This window comes from Rhinatrema bivittatum, chromosome 5 (genome assembly GCF_901001135.1).
Source record: "Rhinatrema bivittatum chromosome 5, aRhiBiv1.1, whole genome shotgun sequence".
NCBI classification, from domain to species: Eukaryota; Metazoa; Chordata; class Amphibia; order Gymnophiona; family Rhinatrematidae; genus Rhinatrema; species Rhinatrema bivittatum.
The window spans coordinates 381,705,760-381,725,217 of record NC_042619.1 but is presented as its reverse complement, the minus strand read 5'-3'; the positions used below and the strand labels follow the sequence as shown (position 1 = coordinate 381,725,217).

Below are 19,458 nucleotides of genomic sequence, written 5' to 3'. Positions count from 1 at the left end.
CCGTTTGACAAAGCTCCTCATGAGTCTTCTAAGAAAAGTAAAAAGTCATGGGATAGGTGTCGATGTCCTTTCGTGGATTACAAACTGGCTAAAAGTCAGAAAACAGAGTAGGATTAAATGGACAATTTTCTCAGTGGAGGGGGGTGGGCAGTGGAGTGCCTCAGGGATCTGTGCTTTTCAATATATTTATAAATGATCTGGAAAGGAATACGACGAGTGAGGTAATCAAAATTTCAAAATGATACAAAATTGTTCAGAGTAGTTAAATCACAAGCAGATTGTGATAAATTGCAGGAAGACCTTGTGAGACTGGAAAATTGGGCATCCAAATGTGGATAAGTGCAAGGTGATGCATATAGAGAAAAATAGCACATGTTATATTTACACGATGTTAGGTTCCATATTAGGAGCTACCACACAGGAAAAAGATCTAGGAGTCATAGTGGATAATACATTTAAATCGTCGGTTCAATGTGCTGCGGCAGTCAAAAAAAGCAAACAATGTTAGGAATTGTTAGAAAGGAAATGGTGAATAAAATGGAAAATGTCATAATACCTCTGTATTGCTCCATGGTGATACCGCACCTTGAATACTGTGTACAACTCTGGTCGCCGCATCTCAAAAAAGATATAGTTGTGATGGAGAAGGTACAGAGAAGGGCTACCAAAATGATAAGGGGAATGGAACAGCTCCCCTATGAGTAAAGAGGTTAGGACTGTTCAGCTTGGAGAAGACTGCTGAGTGGGGGATGTGGTAGAGGTGTTTAAAATCATGAGAGGTCTAGAACGGGTAGATGTGAATCTGTTATTTACTCTTTCGGATAATAGAAGGACTAGGGGGGCACTCCATAACTTAGCATGTAGCACATTTAAAACTAATGAGAGTTCTTTTTCACTCAACGCACAATTAAACTCTGGAATTTGTTGCTAGGGGATGTGGTTAGTGCAGTTAGGTTTGGATAAGTTCTTGGAGAAGTCCATTACCTGCTATTAATCAAGTTGACTTAGAAAATAGCCACTGCTATTACTAGCATCAGTAGCGTGGGATAAATTTTGGGTAATTGCCAGGTACTTGTAGCCTGGATTGGCCACTGTTGGAAACAGGATGCTGGGCTTGATGGACCCTTGGTCTGACCCAGTATGGCATGTTCTTATGTACCTACAGAACCATGTTTTTCCATTAAATTTGCTTCCCTTGTTTTTTTTCAGTGACCTTGTGAATGGCTTGGTGAGCTTAATGAACAGCAATGTCAGCAGTCCTGTTAACTTGGTAAGTGAAACACTATAACGCATTTGCACATTCCACTTTCTCAGTGTTCGTTGCCTGCTCCTCTTATTCAGGCTGTGTCATGACTTAAGCTGTATCGGTGGAAAGACAAGGTGTATCCAGGGCTGAGGTACCAAGCTATAGACCACCTCCAGTGAAATCATTCCAGTCTGTCTAGGGGCACAAATCCTAGCTTTGAGTTAAATGATGCAGGGAATACATAATCTTACAAAGGTATTTAGATTGCAAATACCTGTGAACCTTAATGTTTGAAGGGGAGGGAAGTTTGCATTTATAGCAAGCTTGTGAAATGGGGTAGAGACTTAATGAGAATCTTAGTTTACAAAAACAAACTATTTCCTGTACCCTCAATACTTTGCTTTTTTAATGGTTCTGATAACACTGGTCTACATTTGAAAAAAGTTTTCTGCTGACCTATGTTTTTGCTGGTTTTACCCAAATGAAAGGTGCTGATTCCAAATATGAAGTCAAAAATATGCAATACATCAAATTTTTTCACAAATGAGAAATGTTTGATTAAAGATTATAAAGTAGAATATCAAGGGTAATTAATTTCTGAAGAAGTGATAGCATGCAATATATTTGTTTCATGCACAAAACGAGTCTATCGTCTAACCAAGAGAGCAATAGTTGTGTAAACTTGAATTGTTAGGGAGAAATGTTCTCTTTTTGCATGCTCTGGAATAATTATGATCAGGGTTGTCACGTTGTAAACACCAGGAGTAGTCTGCCATCATGTTTGTGTTCCATCTGCCTTGATATCTATGTTCCATGGTCTTGATGTCTTGGTGGAAGTGTTCTCCTTGTTCTTCACTCATAGCTCCAAGATTTGAGGGGAAGTAGTTCAGGTGGCTATCAAGGAAATGCAATTTGACACTCATGATTGCTCCCAGTCTTTGAAAAGCAATCAACAAATTTTGAACGAAAAGCTTATAATTTTCAGCCCTGAAGTTGCCAAGAAAGTCTGTAATCACGTCAGAAAAAGCAGACCAAGCATCCTTTTCTATGGTTTTCATGGTATTGAGGAATCCTCTCTTTGATTAGAAGCCTAATTTGCAGCCTATCAAATTTGCCAGCTTTCAACTTCCCATGTGAAAGAGCAGGAAGTTTAATACACAGGTACTTGAAGCACTCACCATCTTGATCCAAAGCCCTAGCGAACTGTTTCATGAGTCCCAATTTTATAAGCAATGAGGGGAGCAACACTTTCTGAGGATTAACAAGTGGCTCATTCTTAATATTCTTTTCACCGATCTTAAATTTCTCTCCAGCGGGCCATTCTTTCCTTGTATAATGTTCTGCCTTTGCTCGCCTATCCCAAAGGCACAAGAAGCAAGAAAATTGTTTAACCACTTGTCCTAGAAGCATCGATATAATCTTCAGATCGCCACAAAATCCAGCAATGATCATTATATTTGATTTTTTGGAGAATGGTGTTCTCATGGATTCATTAGTTTTTCATATTTACAGACAGGCCGATTCAGTAAAGTCTGCGGGAGAGCGGACGAACGCCCGCTCTCCCGGCACGCGCACAGGCCGCTCGCCTGTGCGTGCGATTCTGTATTTAAATTAGGTGGTGTGGTAGAAATGGGCAAAAGGAGGCGCTAGGGACACTAGCGCGTCCCTAGCGCCTCCTTTTGACCCGGAGCAGCGGCTGTCAGCAGGTTTGACAGCCGACGCTCAATTTTGCCGGCATCTGTTCTCTAGTCCGCTGACAGCCACGGGCTCGGAAACCGGATGCCGGCAAAATTGAGTGTCCAGTTTTCGGCCAGACAGCCGCTGGTCCATTAAAATTTTTTTTTCTTTATTCTATTTTTTTTTTAACTTTTTTTACCCTTCGGGACCTCAGACTTAATATCGCCATGATATTAAGTCGGAGGGTGCACAGAAAAGCAGTTTTTACTGCTTTTCTGTGCACTTTCCCGGTGCCGACAGAAACTAGCGCCGACCTTTTGGGTAGGCGCTAATTTCTTAAAGTAAAATGTGCAGCTTGGTTGCACATTTTACTTTCTGTATCGTGCGGGCATACCTCATAGGGCCATCAACATGCATTTGCATGTTGAGGGCGTATTAGGTGCCGCGGGTTGGACACGCGTTTTCGGTCCCTTACTGAATAAGGGGTAAGGGAAAACGCGCGTCCAAGGGCAGGTTAACAGTGCGCTCCGGAGATGATTTCTCAATTCAAACTAAACAAGTCTGTTAGACAATTTATTTATATATCAGAAAACTTGGAAAATACTTCTAACTCAAAAATTTAGTTTAACTTTTTCCTAAGGTGGATTGATTCTTAGCAGAGGTGTTTAAAAAAAATGCTTAAGATTCCTCTTGAATCATTACCATTGGTATCAAGAATGTGCTCTACCTCCCATCATTACAATGAATTTTGGGTAAAAATAAAGCAGGTGAGTTTTCACCTATTTTATGTGAAAGCTTGGCTTGAATGAGAAATTACTTACTTACCTGAAAAATCCTTTTCTTTAGGATGGTCAGATGAATACAGAACAAGTGGGTTATGCACCTCTACCAATAGATGGAGACAGAGCAAACTGACATCACACTATATATACTTCTGCAATAACATCAGCCTGCCAGTATTTTCTTCTAAAGCAACTGTGGTCAGACTAACAAACTTGATTACAAACAGATAACCATTTCAATATTTAGCCAACAGGCAACACTGAGCTCAGACAAGAATGTAATAACATTAGTCTATGGACTGGAATAACACCAGTAATCCTTGTAACATGTAGGTACACTGGAGGATCATTATGCAATCATTCAGTAGCCAAAGGAGGGAAGCTGGATTAGTCAGATGAATCCAGAACAAGTGGGATGTATCTAAGCTACTCCCGACTAGGGCAGGAAGCTGCCCGCAGTCTAGTCAAAACCACACATGCAAAGGCTGCATCCTCCCTGAACATCCAGACGATAATTCCTGGAAAAGGTGTTTGATGACCACATCACAGCTCAGCAAATGTCAAAGGGAGACAGTCTAACTTCTGTCCGTGACACTGCCTGAGCCCTAACCTAACTAGGTAACAGCTTCCCAGCATCCACATATGCTGCCGTGACTATTGTAGCCTGTGAAGCTGGCTCTCCCTGTCTAGTACTACCATGAAGGGCAAACAGGCGATCCAACTTCCGCAGAGGCTCAGTAACCTCTAGATGTCTGACAATGTCTCATGATATCCAAGGATTGCAACAGACTATACTCCTCTACATCTCTCTGTCCAGAGATGATAGGGAGATGGACCTATTCAAGTGAAACTCAGTGACCACCTTCGGTGTAAAAAAAAAAAAAAAGGAATATCATGCAGCTGTACTGCCCCTAGAGTCACCTGGACAAAAATGGCTCCTGGCAAGACACGGCCTGCAGCTCAGAAACTCTCCGCACAGAACAAATTGCCACCAGAAACAGTTTTCAAGGTCAGCACTGCAAGGACAGAGTACGTAGCGGTCTAAATGTAGGGCCTGCCAAAAAATCCAAAACCAAATTAAGACTCCATAGGGACACTGGAAACCGCAAAGGACAAAGATGTTTCACTTTTGTCAGAAAACAGGTCATATCAGGATGAGCCGACAAGGATCCACCATTTACCTGACCCCTGAAACAGGTGAGAGCTGCTACTTGTACGTTTAAGGAATTCAGAGCCAAGCCTTTATTCAAACCATCCTGCAAAAATTCCAAAATGAGCGGAATCTTGACCAAGGAAGGAAGAGTACCTCAGGCCTCAAACACTTTCCAAACCTGCACATAGGCCAAGAAAGTGGAGTACTTTCTAGCTCTTAGGTAGAAATCACTGCCACAGAGTATCCACGTTTCAGCAAACGAGCCCTTTCAAGGGCCATATCGTAAGACAAAATTGTGTTTGATCTTTGTGAAGAACAGGTCACTGCTGTAACAAGTTCCTATGCGCTAGAAGTTGAAGAGGCAAATCCACCAGATCTGCATACCACGGTCTCCTAAGCCAATATGGAGCGACCAAGAACACCATCCCTCTGTGGCGTTTAATCCTTCAAATTAATCTGCCTAACATGGGACATGAAGGAAAGGCATACAGCAAATCTCTTCCGGCCACTCCTGCACTAGAGCAATGATCCCCAATGACTTTGGATCTCTTCAGAACTTTTGCATTGTGCAGTCTGTCTAGGAACGGGAGACCCTGGTGATCCCAAATCAGCTGAAACGCCTTGTCTGAAAACACCCACTCTCCTGGGTCCTGACTCTCCCTGCTGAGAGAGCTTGCTCTTACGTTGTCTTTGCCTGCCATATGCAAGACTGAGATCATCTGGAGATGCACCTCTGTCCATTCCATAAGTTGATCTATTTCCTGTGACTATTGTTGGCACTTGGTACTTCCCTGCCGATTGATGTAAGCAACAGCCGTTGCATTGTCTGACCATTATTCAGACTGATCGACCCTGCAACTTGTCACTGAACTATAAACATGCCAGATGGAGACAGAGCAAACTGACATCACAGTATATATACTTCTGCAGTGACAGCCTGCCAGTATTTTCTTCTAAAGCAACTGTGGTCAGCCGATTGATGTTCCAGAGAGAGACTCTTCTGCACTCCACTGCCCTTGCACTGTTAGCTCCTGATAGTGAGTTCCCCAACCAAGTAGACTCACATCCATTGTCAGTACTAGCCAGTCCAGTGGGGTTAGGGAAACTCCCTTCTATAGATGATCTGCCTACAGCCACCCCTGCAACTGGGAGGATATCTCCATTGGCAGGTGGAGCTGAATCAAATAGTCCTGGGACTGCATGTTCCACAGGGACAGCAGGGAGTGCTGAAGAGGACACATGCACCTCCGCCCATGGTACCACTTCCAGGGTTGCCACCATTAAGCCAAGTACCTGCATAACCCACTTGTTCTGGATTCATCTGACTGAACGCTAAGAAACTGCTTTTTTTAGGCACATCTGGTTGGTTAAGCACATGTAAAACCTGCAACTTTAATTGTGAATTTGGTATTCAAACCAGATCATAATTGGATTATGAAACTGTTCTTTGGACATAGAGATAAGTTATTCTTTAAGTGCAAGATGAAGACATTGCTAGAGATGGCATGAGGAGGTCCAACTTCACAAGAGAGGTAGCAGAGAGGAGCCTCACTTCGGTAGAGGGAAAATTAATGGAGAGACTGAAAGAATAATTCAATATCTACAGTCCAGTAAGTTATAGGATCCAAGGCAGCATGGATTCACCAATGGAAAGTCCTATCAGACAAATCTGATTTTTTTTTATTGGGGTGACTAAAGAATTGGCTTGAGCAATGATGCTTGATGTGACTTCCTTGGATTTCAGCAAAGCTTTAGATTTGGTCCCACATAGGCTTGTGAATAAAATGAGAAGCTTGGGAGTTGGTACCAAGGTGGTGGAATGGATTACAAACTGGTTGACTAACAAGAGACAGTGGGTAATGGTAAATGGAACTTAATTTGAAGAGAAAACTGTTAGTTGGGACTGGGTCTGTTCAATATCTGAGTGACATTGCAGAAGGGATAGAAGGTAAAGTTTGTCTATTTGCAGATGATACTAATATTTACAACAGTGGACATGCCTGAAGGAGTAGCAAAAATGAAAAGATGATTTAAGAGAGCGTGAAGAGTGGTCAAAGATTTGACAGCTGGGATTCAGTGCCAAGAAGTGCAGCGTCATGCATCTGGGATGCGGTAATCTGAAAGAGCTGTTTGTGATTGGGGAGGGGGAGATGAAAGTGTGCACAGCCCAGAGTGGGATATTGGGGTGATAGTGACTGGTGATCCAAAGGCGGAAAAGCAATGTGACAATGTGATAGCTAAAGCCAGAAGAATGTGTGCTGCACAGAGAGAGGAATATCCAGTAAGAGAAAAGAGGTGATGATGCCCTTGTACAGGTCCTTGGTGAGGCCTCATCTGGAGTACTATGTTAAGTTCTGGAGCCCGTATCTCAAAAAGGATAGTAACAAAATGGAGGCAGTCCAGAGAAGGTGACCAAAACTTGGTTTGAGAGAGGTTCAAAATGGAAGCCCTCCAAACGATTCTTTCATTTAACCAGGGGATTGGATGTGCACTCAAGACCTGAAAGATGCTTACGCGCACATTCCAATTCACCCCTCCCACTGGAAGTTCCTCAGATTTATAGTGAAGGATATGTACTACCAGGATAAGGTGTTTCCTTTTATCCTTTTGGCAACCCCCAAGAGTGTTCAGAAAATGCCCTGCATTAGTGGCTACACATTGTGTCAGCAGGGAGTCTGTGTATTCTCTTACCTAGAAGAATGGTGATGGGTCAGTTTCCTAAAGGACTTGTTTAAGTAAAAAAAAAAAAAAAAAGGCTTTCCACTTATCCTGTGTCTTCCTAGAAAGATAAGGAAAGATCATAATGAAATTCAACATCTCTATTCCAGATTTCAAAATCCAGTCTCTATCAAGATCTAAATCAAGTGGTCAACAGCATTGCTCTTGAAATAGGTTGTGATAAAGAATGTAACTGTTCAGTCAATTCAAGATTGTCAACATTTAAATTATCCGTTTTATTTGGCTGAGCCTTACTTTTCACTTTGGAAAGATATGCCTGGGCTGTCAGCGGGAAAGTATCAACAGGATATTTCAAGACGACAGAAAAACATTTCCTCCGTATATTAATAGAGAAAACCATATAAGACTGAAGGAAATAAATCATAAATTTCTCTTCCAAAGCAGATTCTCTATAGTGTTCAATCTATTATATAATATCTGATTACTTTTAATAATCAAGGTTGAGTTAGAAGAGGCCAAAGATTGCACTTATTCTTCATATTTCTTGATATCTTTTTCCACGTGTAGTTAGTTTTTATCTTGAAAAGGCATTCTCTCCTACGCCACCTTGGAAAAATCACACAGCTGAGATACCGAACGTAAGTCCATGCAAAACACTAAAGCCCACGTATTCCCCAGTGAAACATCCAATGGAGGTTGAGGCAAGGAAAAACAGGCTATTTTTAAGAACTTAAATCCAGCTTGAATGTAGTTCGTTAGCTCTCTTAAAATTTTGTGACAAAAATAGTTAATTTATCTCTGCAACTCACAAAAAAAAAAAGCTATAGTGAGACCAGTTCTTAAATATTCACAAATGGATCCTTTTAGAACCCTCCACTTATAGGCCAATATTTAATTTACCCTCCCCAATCAAGATCATTGAAAAAGCTGTTCATAAACAGCTATGTGATTATATAGAAAATAATTCCTTATTGAATCACAGTATGGATATAGGAATAATAAAATACTGAGACTTTACTGTTATCTTGATCTGACACTATTTTTCGTGGCTTTGATTATGGCCTGGTGGTCCTGGATATCTCCGCAGCGTTCAATACTGTGGATCACAGTACACATTTGACTCGATTGAGCTTGGAATCCAAAAAATGGTATTGTTGGTTTTGTTCATTCCTCAATAATAGAAAATTTGCTGTTAAGTATTAATTGTTAGTGCTGACTGGGTTAATATTCATACCAGGGGCTCCACAGGGGACAGCCCTGTTCAATATATACTTAGCCCCACTTTGTAAACTTTTGGATGGCATAGGTTTGAATTTTAAGATATATGCAGATATCCTGTTTTTCTTTTTCCATAAAATCATCAGTAACTTTAGCTCTGAAGGAGTTAGATATTTATTTGGAGGCCACTCAGAAATTGCAATTCCATAATAGGTTAGCATTGAACATGGAAAAAACTGAGATGATTCTGATATCCAGGCGCGAGGTAACAAAAGAAATTTGAAAATCAAGAAAACTAAATCTCATTCATGGCACTTGATTTGGGTGTTACAATTGATACAACATGGTCTATGGAAATCTAACACCCAAATCAAGAATTGAATAAGAATTGATTATTTCCTGGTGGACAGATCTATTCTCCATAATGCTATTGCATCGGGTATAGAAGCCATAGTTTGGTCTGATGGGTGGATATTCTTTTTGATAATTGTGATCCGGGCATTTAAATTAATCATTATTGCTAAATATTTTAATACTTGTTTGGCCAACAATATCCAAGCTTTTCTGGTCAGAAATGATATTGATGATTCCTTTGCTGTTGTAATAAGGGATTGCTTAAATGCTTATATCCATGGTCTGTTGATCTCTAGAGCGTCTTTTCTCAAGAGGCAGAGAGATTAAAAATGCAAAACTATATGGCGTAACATTCATTTGCTGTCTCTCCAGCACCTTTCTAGTGGCTCAAAATGGACTTTATCTAAGCTAGCTAAGGCCAGAGAGGAGTTGAAGCGACTTGAAGTGTCTAAGATGTCACATCCTTTAACTCTTGTTAAACAAGAATACTTTGAAGGGGGAGAGAAGGTAGGGAAATTGTTGGCCAATAAATTAAAGAAGGTCTCTCTCCAAAATCACATGTTAAGTTAGACGAAATTGGGCGATTGTCAACTACTGCTATTAGGAATAGGTTTCTTAAATTTTACAAAGACTTATATAAGGCTGACACTACTATTCCCTTGGATAGGATTTAGGCTTATTTTCAGAATCTTCCCCTACCTACATGGACGAGATAAAGGAAGTGCTGGACAGAGAAATCTCTAGCCCAGAGATTTTATTAGCTATTAAGAATTTTAAAGTGGGAAAGGCACCCGGACCCGATGGCCTGTCAGCTTGATTTTATGAACAGTTTGCACCTGTCATTGTAGCTCAACTTTTTGAGAACTGGGAGTTCTCTGCTTCCAGATTCTATTATGGCCGGTATTATCACCAAACCTGGATGTGACCCTACACTCTGTGGGTCCTATCAGACCATTTCCTTGGTAAATCTTGACCTCAAATTGCTGGCCAAAATACTAGCTGACCGCTTTAATTTTATTGGGCCACTTATTTTCAGGATTAGGCAGGGTTCATTCCTGGGCAGATGGTAGGGGACAATGTCCGTAAGCTTGTGGACCTCATGTGGTGGGCTCAGAGAAAATATTCCCTCTTGGTTTGTTTTTTTTTTTTGTCAATCGATGCTGAAAAAGCATTTGATATGGTGCACTGGCCCTTTTTATTTTATACTCTTGCGTGAATGGGTTTTGGGGAATTTTTTCGTTCTTGAATTGCTAAATTATATGATTGGCCCAAAGCCTGTATCAAAATAAATTGAGGGTATTCTGACTTCTTTTTGGTGGAGAGAGGCTCTCAACAAGGCTGCCCCTTATCACCTTTGTTTGGGTTTCGGTTGGGTTCACACACATTTAAGCTTTCCCTTTTTGCAGACAACATTAACCATTTGTGATCCCCATACTTAATTGACCTATATAGAAAAGACTTTAGGAGATTTTAGTAATGTCTGGTTTTAAGATCAGTTGGGAGAAGTCTGAGCTAATTAATATTTCTTGTACTCCTGAAGTACAAGAAATATTACATAAACACTATCAATTTAAATGGGCTCTGAGCAAGATTAAGTACCTTGGTAGGCATATGAATGATCTTTTTGCATTAAATCATTCCCCTCTGCTTAAAAATATCTGGATTTGGAAACATGGGAACATTTGTCTCTTTCTTGGTTTGGGAGGATATCCGTGATTAATGTTCTACCAAGGCTGCCTTTATTTGTTTCAAACTCTGCCAATCCATGTGTCAACTAAGTTGTTAAAATCTTGGCAGCAGAAAATATTCAGCTTTATGTGGAAGAGTCGACTGCCTAGAGTTTGCAGGAATGTTTTGTTCAGATCTAAACTTGGAGGCCTGGGGTACAGAACATTTTGTGGAACTTTGTGGCTGCTCAGCTTCGCTCTGTGGCTGACTGGCATACTTTATCTCACATCAAACACTGGGTTTTGATAGAGCAGTCTTGGATGAACCACAGGCCTCCCTTGGCTATTCTTAGAACATCCACGCCAGTTTTGTTGTGGTTGCCAGATACGGCACAGACTATCTGTAATACTCTGAATATATGCGAATCTAATAGATTTATAAGGCAAGACTTCCTTTTTCTAAAACCATGTTGAGGCTTCCCTATTATTTGTCTGTCAATGTGGTCAGTATTTTGTTTTAAGAATGACTTCTACCATTTTCCCAGCATCAAGGTCAGGCTCCACTGGTCTGTAGTTTCCCCGATTAACCCTTGAAGCCCTTTTTGAAAATCGGCATTGTTAGCCACCCACCTGTTTTCAGGTACTGTGGGTATCTTATATGATAGGTTTCAAGATTACTAGTAACTGGTTTGCAGTTTCATGTTTTCAGAATTCTGGGGTGAATACCATCCAATCCCAGTGATTTGTTACTGTTTAGTTTGCCAGTTTGATCTATTATATCTTCCATTATCACAGAGATTTGCTTTAGTTGCTCAGAATCATCACCATTAAAGAACATTTCCAGTGTTCGTATGTTCCCAGTGTGAAAATATTCCCAACATCCTCCCCCGCAAAACCGAGGCAAAGAATAAATTTAGTTTTTCTGCTATTTCCGTGTCCTCCTTGAAGTACCTCTTTTATCCCTCGATCATCCAGTGGCCCAAACTGACTCCCTCGCAGTCTTTTTACTTTGATTGAACTTTAAAAAGGTTTTATATTTATATTCAGTCATTTATATATATATATTTATTTATTTATTTGAAGTTTTTATATACCGACGTTCATCAATGATATCACATCGGTTCACAGTGTAACGCAAACAGACGCCTGGGGTAGCACTTTACATCGAACAAATATAACATGTTAACAAGAGTAATTGAGGGGGGGAGAAATAATGGGGGGTATAGCGTTAAATGTTATAAACAAGATTTGCAAATATATACAATATATACATTAATAGGAGAGAGCATAAAATAAATTTGGGCCGGATTTGAAATGAGAAGAGGGGTGAAAGGAGAGAGGAGTGGGGAGGGAAAGGCGGGGAGGGTAGCGCAGAGGAGAGGGAAAGGAGAAGTTAGGTGTATGCTTTAGTGAAAAGCCAGGTCTTAAGCTTCCGTTTGAAGGTTTTTAGGCATTCTTCTTGCCGTAGTTCGACTGGCATTGTGTTCGTGTTGTAATTAATTTTTCCCTCTTTGGTAAGCTTCTTCTCAAATTCTCTCTTGGCCTGTCTTATTTACTATTTTCCTCATTTGAGTCTCCATTTCTTGAAAGATGCCTTGTTGGTTGTTGTTGCCTCTTTCACCTCACCATTAAACCATTCTGGCAGTCATTTGGTCTTCCTTCAGCCTTTTTTAATGCACAGAATACATTTTAGCTGGGCTATCAAGATATTTTTAAACAATGTCCACACCCCATGTGGATTTTTAACCTTGGCGGTCACTCCTTTTAATATACTTTTTTAAAAAGTTTTATATGCCACTGGAGTCATTTTACTTAATGGCCTCCCTTCGGCGATTGTGACAGATTTGATGCCATTGTAATCACTATTCCTAAGCAGCCCCACCAAAGTAACCCCTTGCACCAGATCCTGCCTTTCACTAAGGGCTAGAGCTAAAGTAGCGCTATCTCTCATTAGTTCTAGGAACAACCGCCCCAAGGAGCAGTCATTCATGGCATCTAGAAACTTAACTTCTGGAGCATGTCCTGATGAGACGTTGACCCAGTAACTGAAATATTCCATCATTATTGTTTTATTTGCCTTTCTAATTTTTGCTAGCATTTCAGACTGTTCATTTTGGCCAGGCAGACAGTAGCACACATCCACTACTATGTTCTTATCCATTACCACATGGACTTGCTATCCATAAGGTTCCACCATGCGTTTTGCTTCCTGCAAGACATTCATCCTGTACTTTGACATCCTTTACATATAGTGCCATTGTCCAACCAATTTGATCTGCCCTGTCAGTATAATTTATACCCTGGTTTCAGTGTCCTATTGGTTATCCTCCTTCTGCCATGTCTTTGAGTTTCCTGTAGTGTCTATATCCTTGTATAATGCCATACATTATTTCTAATTTTTATTGTTTTAGACTTCTGGCATTCACATACAGACATTTTAAAGTAGATTTGTATTTCTAATTGTATTCACAACCTGCTTATTAGCAGATGATATAGGCAGTATAGAATCATTCATATCTATGTATTCTTTATTTAAATACATCTGGACTGTTTCAGCCTTTAACATAGCCTCTTTCTCAGGATATTCTAAGTTCCCTGTTACGCCAGTATCATCAGAAGATACAATGTGCTTCTGAGTGATTATCTGTTTTCCCTGATCGTCTAGATTAAAAGCTGTTTGATCTCTTTTTTTAAATCTTTTTTATCATCGGCAGCTGGGTTCCACCTTGGTTGAGGTGAAGCTTATCCCATTGGAATAGATTTCCTCTTCCCTAGAATGCTCCCTAATTCCTGATACGGCATCCCCGTACCATTGTCTCATGCACGCATTGAGATTCTGGAGCTCAGCTTGCTTCTGGGGTCCTGCATGTGGAACAGGGACTTTTTCTGAAAATGCAACCCTGGAGGTTCTGGGTTTTAATTTTCTACCTAAAACCCTAAATGTAGCCTCCCTCTTTCTATTTCATTGGTACCTACATGTACCACAACAGCTGTCGTCTCCTCTGTCTGCTACCTTTGCCCAGGCAAATTACCAAGACTCACCAGCACCCAGCTTATCTACATTCCTCATGATCAAATCTCTAATTACAAATGCTGTCCTAATCCTTCCCTTCCAGGCATAAAATTGTTCAAAAAGGCACGCAAAATCTACTTTTTCCAGCTATCCTACAATGACCTTATTTTGAATACTCTTGTTGTTGATTTATTTTTATCATGTTATTCCTTTTTTTAATTGTGAATCTTTTCTTGTACTCCCCTCTGAACTATAGAAGGACAGGTGACAAATATTTTAAATCTCCTAGGAGAGACATTGTCTGTGCAAGAGGATAAGGCGTCAACTGGTGGCTAGATCCTAGTTACAGAATCACTTCCTGCCACAGCATGGTGATTCTTTCTTAGAATTTTTCAAATCCTGCATATCGCAATCTAGTACACAATGTCGCAAAACTATACAGTTTTGTAAAATATGTATAAAATAAGCACATCTGAGCATATTAGAGCATATACATAATATAATAAAACTACAATAATGCAAAGAAGCTGTCTGAGAAACTGCATATGCTGTTGGGCACACAAGTGAAACTTCTGTTGACATCTTTGTATAATTCTTACATTGGTATACATTGGTATAATGTATCACAATGTTCAGTTTTCTACTGGACGGATACAGCTACTAGAACTTGGATGGACCAAAACATGAAATGCATTGAAGCCGGTTTTCCCTTTTTGTTTCACATTTACAGTTGCATGTTATGTTGTGATTTGCGTGGTGGCTGTATTGTGCATGGAATATGTGGTGTAAAACTATATATCCAAACTAGTGTTCTATTGTACCTAATGTGAACTATTTTACTGGCTCTTTCGTCCTTAAAAATATTCATCAAATTGTATTTTCTTAGCGTCCAGTCAGATGAATCTAGAACCAAGTGGGTTATGCACCCTTATCAGCAGATGGAGCAAACTGAAGTCATAGTATATATACCCCTGCAGTGACATCGGCCTGCCAGTATTCGCCATCTCCAGCAGATGGTGGATGTGCATCTCTCTACTGGGAATTGCTTCATTTTGAGAAAAGAGAATTAACAAAAATAAATTCGCTCCACTCTCCTGCAGTTAAAGCAAATGGTCCCTCCCACAGCTGAGAATTCCTAAGGTGACTTCCATGGTCCCTCAGATGAGTGCCTTAGTCCGGTAGCTGGGTTTCAGCCAGCATGGTCTTAACTGCATAAGCAGCTGAAAGGCAGCGGGTACAGGAAGCTGACCATGGCAATGAAGGCATATGCCCTCTCCCCCTGCAGCCGGAGATCTTCTCTGTACTCAGCGAGGTAAGGCTGAGCTCAGGTAAGCTTAAAAAAATTAGAAATATGTTTAGAGACATAAAAGGAGGTTTTTAGTAGTGTAGGGCTCCCTCCTTTTCCCAGTCTCTGTGCTCAGCACGCTGCTCCGACATTCGGTCCATGGGATGTCGAAGGACCTGGGCAGCCTCAGCTGAGTGGCCTCTTTAGGCTAGGCCCGCTCTGAGGCTTTTTTGCTGCACGCTGCAAGGGAGGCCACAATAGCTTTTCGTGTGCTTTGCTTAGGCTGCCTTCTACAGGATTCTCAGTTTGGTTTTGTGCGTCTAGCTTTGCGTCCAGATTGCACGTCCAATTTTTGGACGCTAGTTGGGCCTGGTATTCTGTGCTTCTAAGTTAAGCAGCGCCTTCAGTGACTGCATGCTTGCCTATGTGCCCAAGTTTCTTTGAGCGCTTAAATTGGGTGTGAGACGCCTAATGCCCAATTTTTGGATGCCTAGTATTTTTGGACATACACAAAAAAAAAACAAAACAGCTAGATGCACGTCTCTGGCAGTCAATTCAGTGCACTGTTGGCCATAATGGCGCCTAAACCTAAGCATCTTTCTCTAAGCACTGCTTATCATATTCGGGCTTCTCAGCAGGAGTGCCTGCTAACTTGAGCCAGCACTGTTTGGAGGCTCAGGGTGAATTGCCTCCTGATTTTGCTAAGCCTGGTTCTTCCCAGTTGGATACAGATGGTACAGGTGGGGTGCCTAATTTTGGAACTCCCCTAACTGGTTTCTCAACAGGGGATGGTAGCTCAGTATGTACACCCCAAATACCTCCTGGATTGGATGCTTCTACCTTTCCTTGGGTGGAGTTCTTTCAGGGATTGCAATTCGCTCTCCAGGCACACTCGATAATGCTTCCAGGGCAGAGTCGCAGGTTGGAACCTTGCCAGGCCCTATTGTTAAGCGCCAGAGTACTGCTAGAGTCAGGACTTCCTGATGGAGGTCTGGATGTTATGCATGGCGACGCTGATCCTGACTCCCTTGAGGATGGTGAATTCCTCCAGGATTAGAACTGTATAGAACTATGCTATGGTTCTTTCGTAAGGATAAACTGCTGGCTTTGATTTCCCAGACCTTGCAGATGCTTGAGGTTCCTGGGACAGATGCTGGGCCGGAGCCAAAGAAAAATCCCATTTTGGTTTCCTTGCATATGGCCTCTTGTTTTTCCCCTGTGATAGAATCCATTCAAGAATTAATTGATCTTTAATGGGGTGCCCCAGAGTCTAGTTTCAAAGGCAGTTGGGTTTTGGAAGGCCTGTACCTCTGGATCCAGTGGCAAGAGAATGTTTACGTTTTCCAAACGTGGATGCACTTGTGTGTTCTCCAAGCAGACCACTATTCTTGCAGATTGCTTCTCTGGTGGCTTGATCTTGTTTGCTTCTGTCTCTGGGGTGAACTCTAGAATTGTTATGGATCCAGCTGCTGCTTTTCTGGTGGATGTGGGTGATTTGTTCCGCTTCCATAGTAGTGGCTAGGCTTCAGTTATCACTGAGAAATTGGTTGGCCGATGCATTCTCCAAGGCTAACCTTACCAAATTGCCCTCTAAAGGATTGCTGTTATTTGGGAGCGAGTTGGAAAAACTAGCCAGTAATTGGGACGAATCTTCGGTTCCTCGTTTGCCAGAGGATAAGCAGACACCATGCTACTTTAACATGCGAGGTCATACTAGAGGATCCAGGCATTTTTGTCCCTATAGTCTCAGTCCTTTTGTCTCCGACAGCCAAGAAAGGGGCATGGGTTCGGGTAGTGGCTCCTCCCAACTCTCCCAATGAAGGTTTCCTGACCCACCCCCAGGAACAGGAGATAGGGGGACACCTTTCTCTTCTATCAGAGGAGGGTTGAGATCACATCGGATCAATGGGTCCTGGAAGTGATACGAGAAGGATATGCATTGGAGTTTCGCAGCGTTCCTCGGAGCACGTTCATGGTGTCTCCTTGCCACTCGCCCCAGAAGAAGCAGGCAGTAGAAACTACATTGACAAGGCTCCTCAGTCTGAGAGCTGTGGTTCCAGTGCCCATGTCTCAAGAAAATACAGGTTGATATTCCATTTATTTCATTGTACCCAAGAAGGAGGGGAGGGCTCCTTTTGTCCCATCCTGGATCTCAAAGGTTTCAACAGTCTTCTATGGGTGACGCATGTGTGCGTGGACACATTGCACTCTGTAATAATGGCCATGCAGTTGGGCATTTCTGACCTCCTTAGACCTGTCGGAGGTGTACCTTCATATTCCCATCCGACTGAAACATCGTTTTCTGCGGTTCGCAGTTCTGGGACGCCATTATCAGTTTCGGGCCCTGCCCTTTGGTCTGGCCACCGTTGCATGGACACTTTCCAAGGGTAATGGTGATAGTGGCAGCATTGAGAATATGGGATCCTTGCACACCCATATTTGGATGACTGGCTGATTCGAGCCGGGTCACTGGAAGAGAGCTGCAGCGTGACCATCAAAGTGCTTTCCCTGTTGCAGGAGCTTGGCTGGGTGGTGAACCTGGCCAAGAGCAGTCAGCAGGGAGGAACAAAGAGCCAGCAGGTGTCAGCTTATGGAATGGGCAGAAGTACATCTCCAGGTGATCTGAGCCTTGCAAATGGCAGGAAAAGACAATGTAAGAGCAGACTTTCTCAGCAGAGAGAATCTGGGACCCAGGAGAATGGACTTTGTCAGACAAGGCATTTTAACTGATTCTGGATCGCAGAGGTCCACCATTCCTAGACCTGGCGACTTCTCACAATGCGAAAGTTCCATGATGCTTCAGTCGCAGACTAGATCCATTGTTGGGGATCAATGCCCTGCTGCAGGAGTGGCCGGAAAACAAGTTGCTGTATGCCTTTTCTCTATGGCCCATGTTGGTCAGATTGATCCGAAGGATCGAGCGCCACAGAGGGATGTCAAGAGACCTATTCTGGTATCTGGTGGTTGCTGAGCCGTTACGGAAAACGGATCACCTGCTTGTCCTTCATGGCGGGGAGAGTTGGCCGCACAGGCTACAGTAGCTCGCTGGATTAAGGAGGTAGTCACGGTGGCATACGTTGATGCTGGCAAACTGTTAGTCAATCCACTAGGGCTCAGGAAGTGTTATGGGCAGAAGTTAGATTGTCTCCTGTCAACATTTGCTGAGTTGAGACATGGTCCTCTTTACACACCTTTTCCAGGTTTTATCGTCTGGATGTGCAGGCCCAGGAGGACACAAACTTTGCATATGTGGTTTTGACTGGACCACAGGCAGCCTCCCACCCTATTTGGGAGTAGCTTGGGTACATCCCAGTTGCCCTGGATTCATCTGACTGGACGCTAAGAAATGAGAAATTACTACTTACCTGATAATTTCTTTTTATTTATTTATTTATTTATTTATTTATTTATAGTTTTTTATATACCGCCGCTCATCAAAGATATCACATCGGTGTACAATGAACAGGAACTTACGCCGGAGCGTTATACATTTAACAGTCTGTTGAATCCTGCTTCCCTACCTTGGCTGCCTAAAGTTTCTAGTTTAGTGGTGTTAACACTAGTCTAGGGACTGGACTATTACATTCTTATCTGAGCTCAGTATTGATGTGGTTATCTGTTTTTTAAACCAAGTGTTTTTGCTAGTCTGTCCACTGTTGCTTTTGCAGAGAATACTGGCAGGCTGATGTCACTGCAGGGGTATATGTATACTGTGATGTCAGTTTGCTTCGTCTCCATCTGTTGGTGGGAGTGCATAACCCACTTGTTCTGGATTCATCTGCCTGTCCTAAAAAAAAGAAAATTATTAGGTAAATAGTTAGTTCTCATTATTCCTGATGTGCTATGGAACACATCTCCATACTGTTGTTCTGTTTGCCTTTCCTGTGCATTCTCATTTTTTAAAAATGAATGTAATATTTTTCTGGGAACACTTCTACACTGCCCTGCTATAAGCTTCCAGTTGAGTGCAACATGCTTACTTAATGGTGGACTCCTATTTCATCCATCTCACTTTACTTTTGAACATTAAAACACAAATAGAAACTGACCCAAAAATCATGTCTCGCTTCTCAAGTGAAAAACGTATTAATATATATATATATTTTTTTTTTTGTGCTGGCCAGTGATTTTTGCAACCGGAGCTTAGATCATTCTAACAGGAATTTGGCTTTATTTGCATGCATTGGAAAGGCACGGGACTCATTATGACATTTATTTATTTATTTTATTTATTTAGCATTTTTCTATACCGACTTTCCAATAACAAAATTATTGATCAATTCGGTTTACATTTTAAACAATAACAACAATGACAAGTAAATGTCTTACAATGAACAGGTCGAATTAACTTGGATTAAGATATATGGGGGTAATAACATAATTA

The 19,458-nt window shown here is 41.6% G+C and overlaps 1 protein-coding gene across 2 annotated transcripts in view; it reads left to right on the top strand.

Moving 5' to 3' along the window:
• UXS1 (UDP-glucuronate decarboxylase 1) overlaps nucleotides 1-19,458 on the top strand; it is a 149,784-nt gene that overhangs the window by 110,613 nt on the left and 19,713 nt on the right. For both annotated transcript variants that reach the window (XM_029604867.1, XM_029604868.1), the window contains exon 12: nucleotides 1,210-1,270. In XM_029604867.1, coding sequence (XP_029460727.1) covers nucleotides 1,210-1,270 — 61 coding nt within the window. The remainder of the gene's footprint in view (nucleotides 1-1,209; nucleotides 1,271-19,458) is intronic.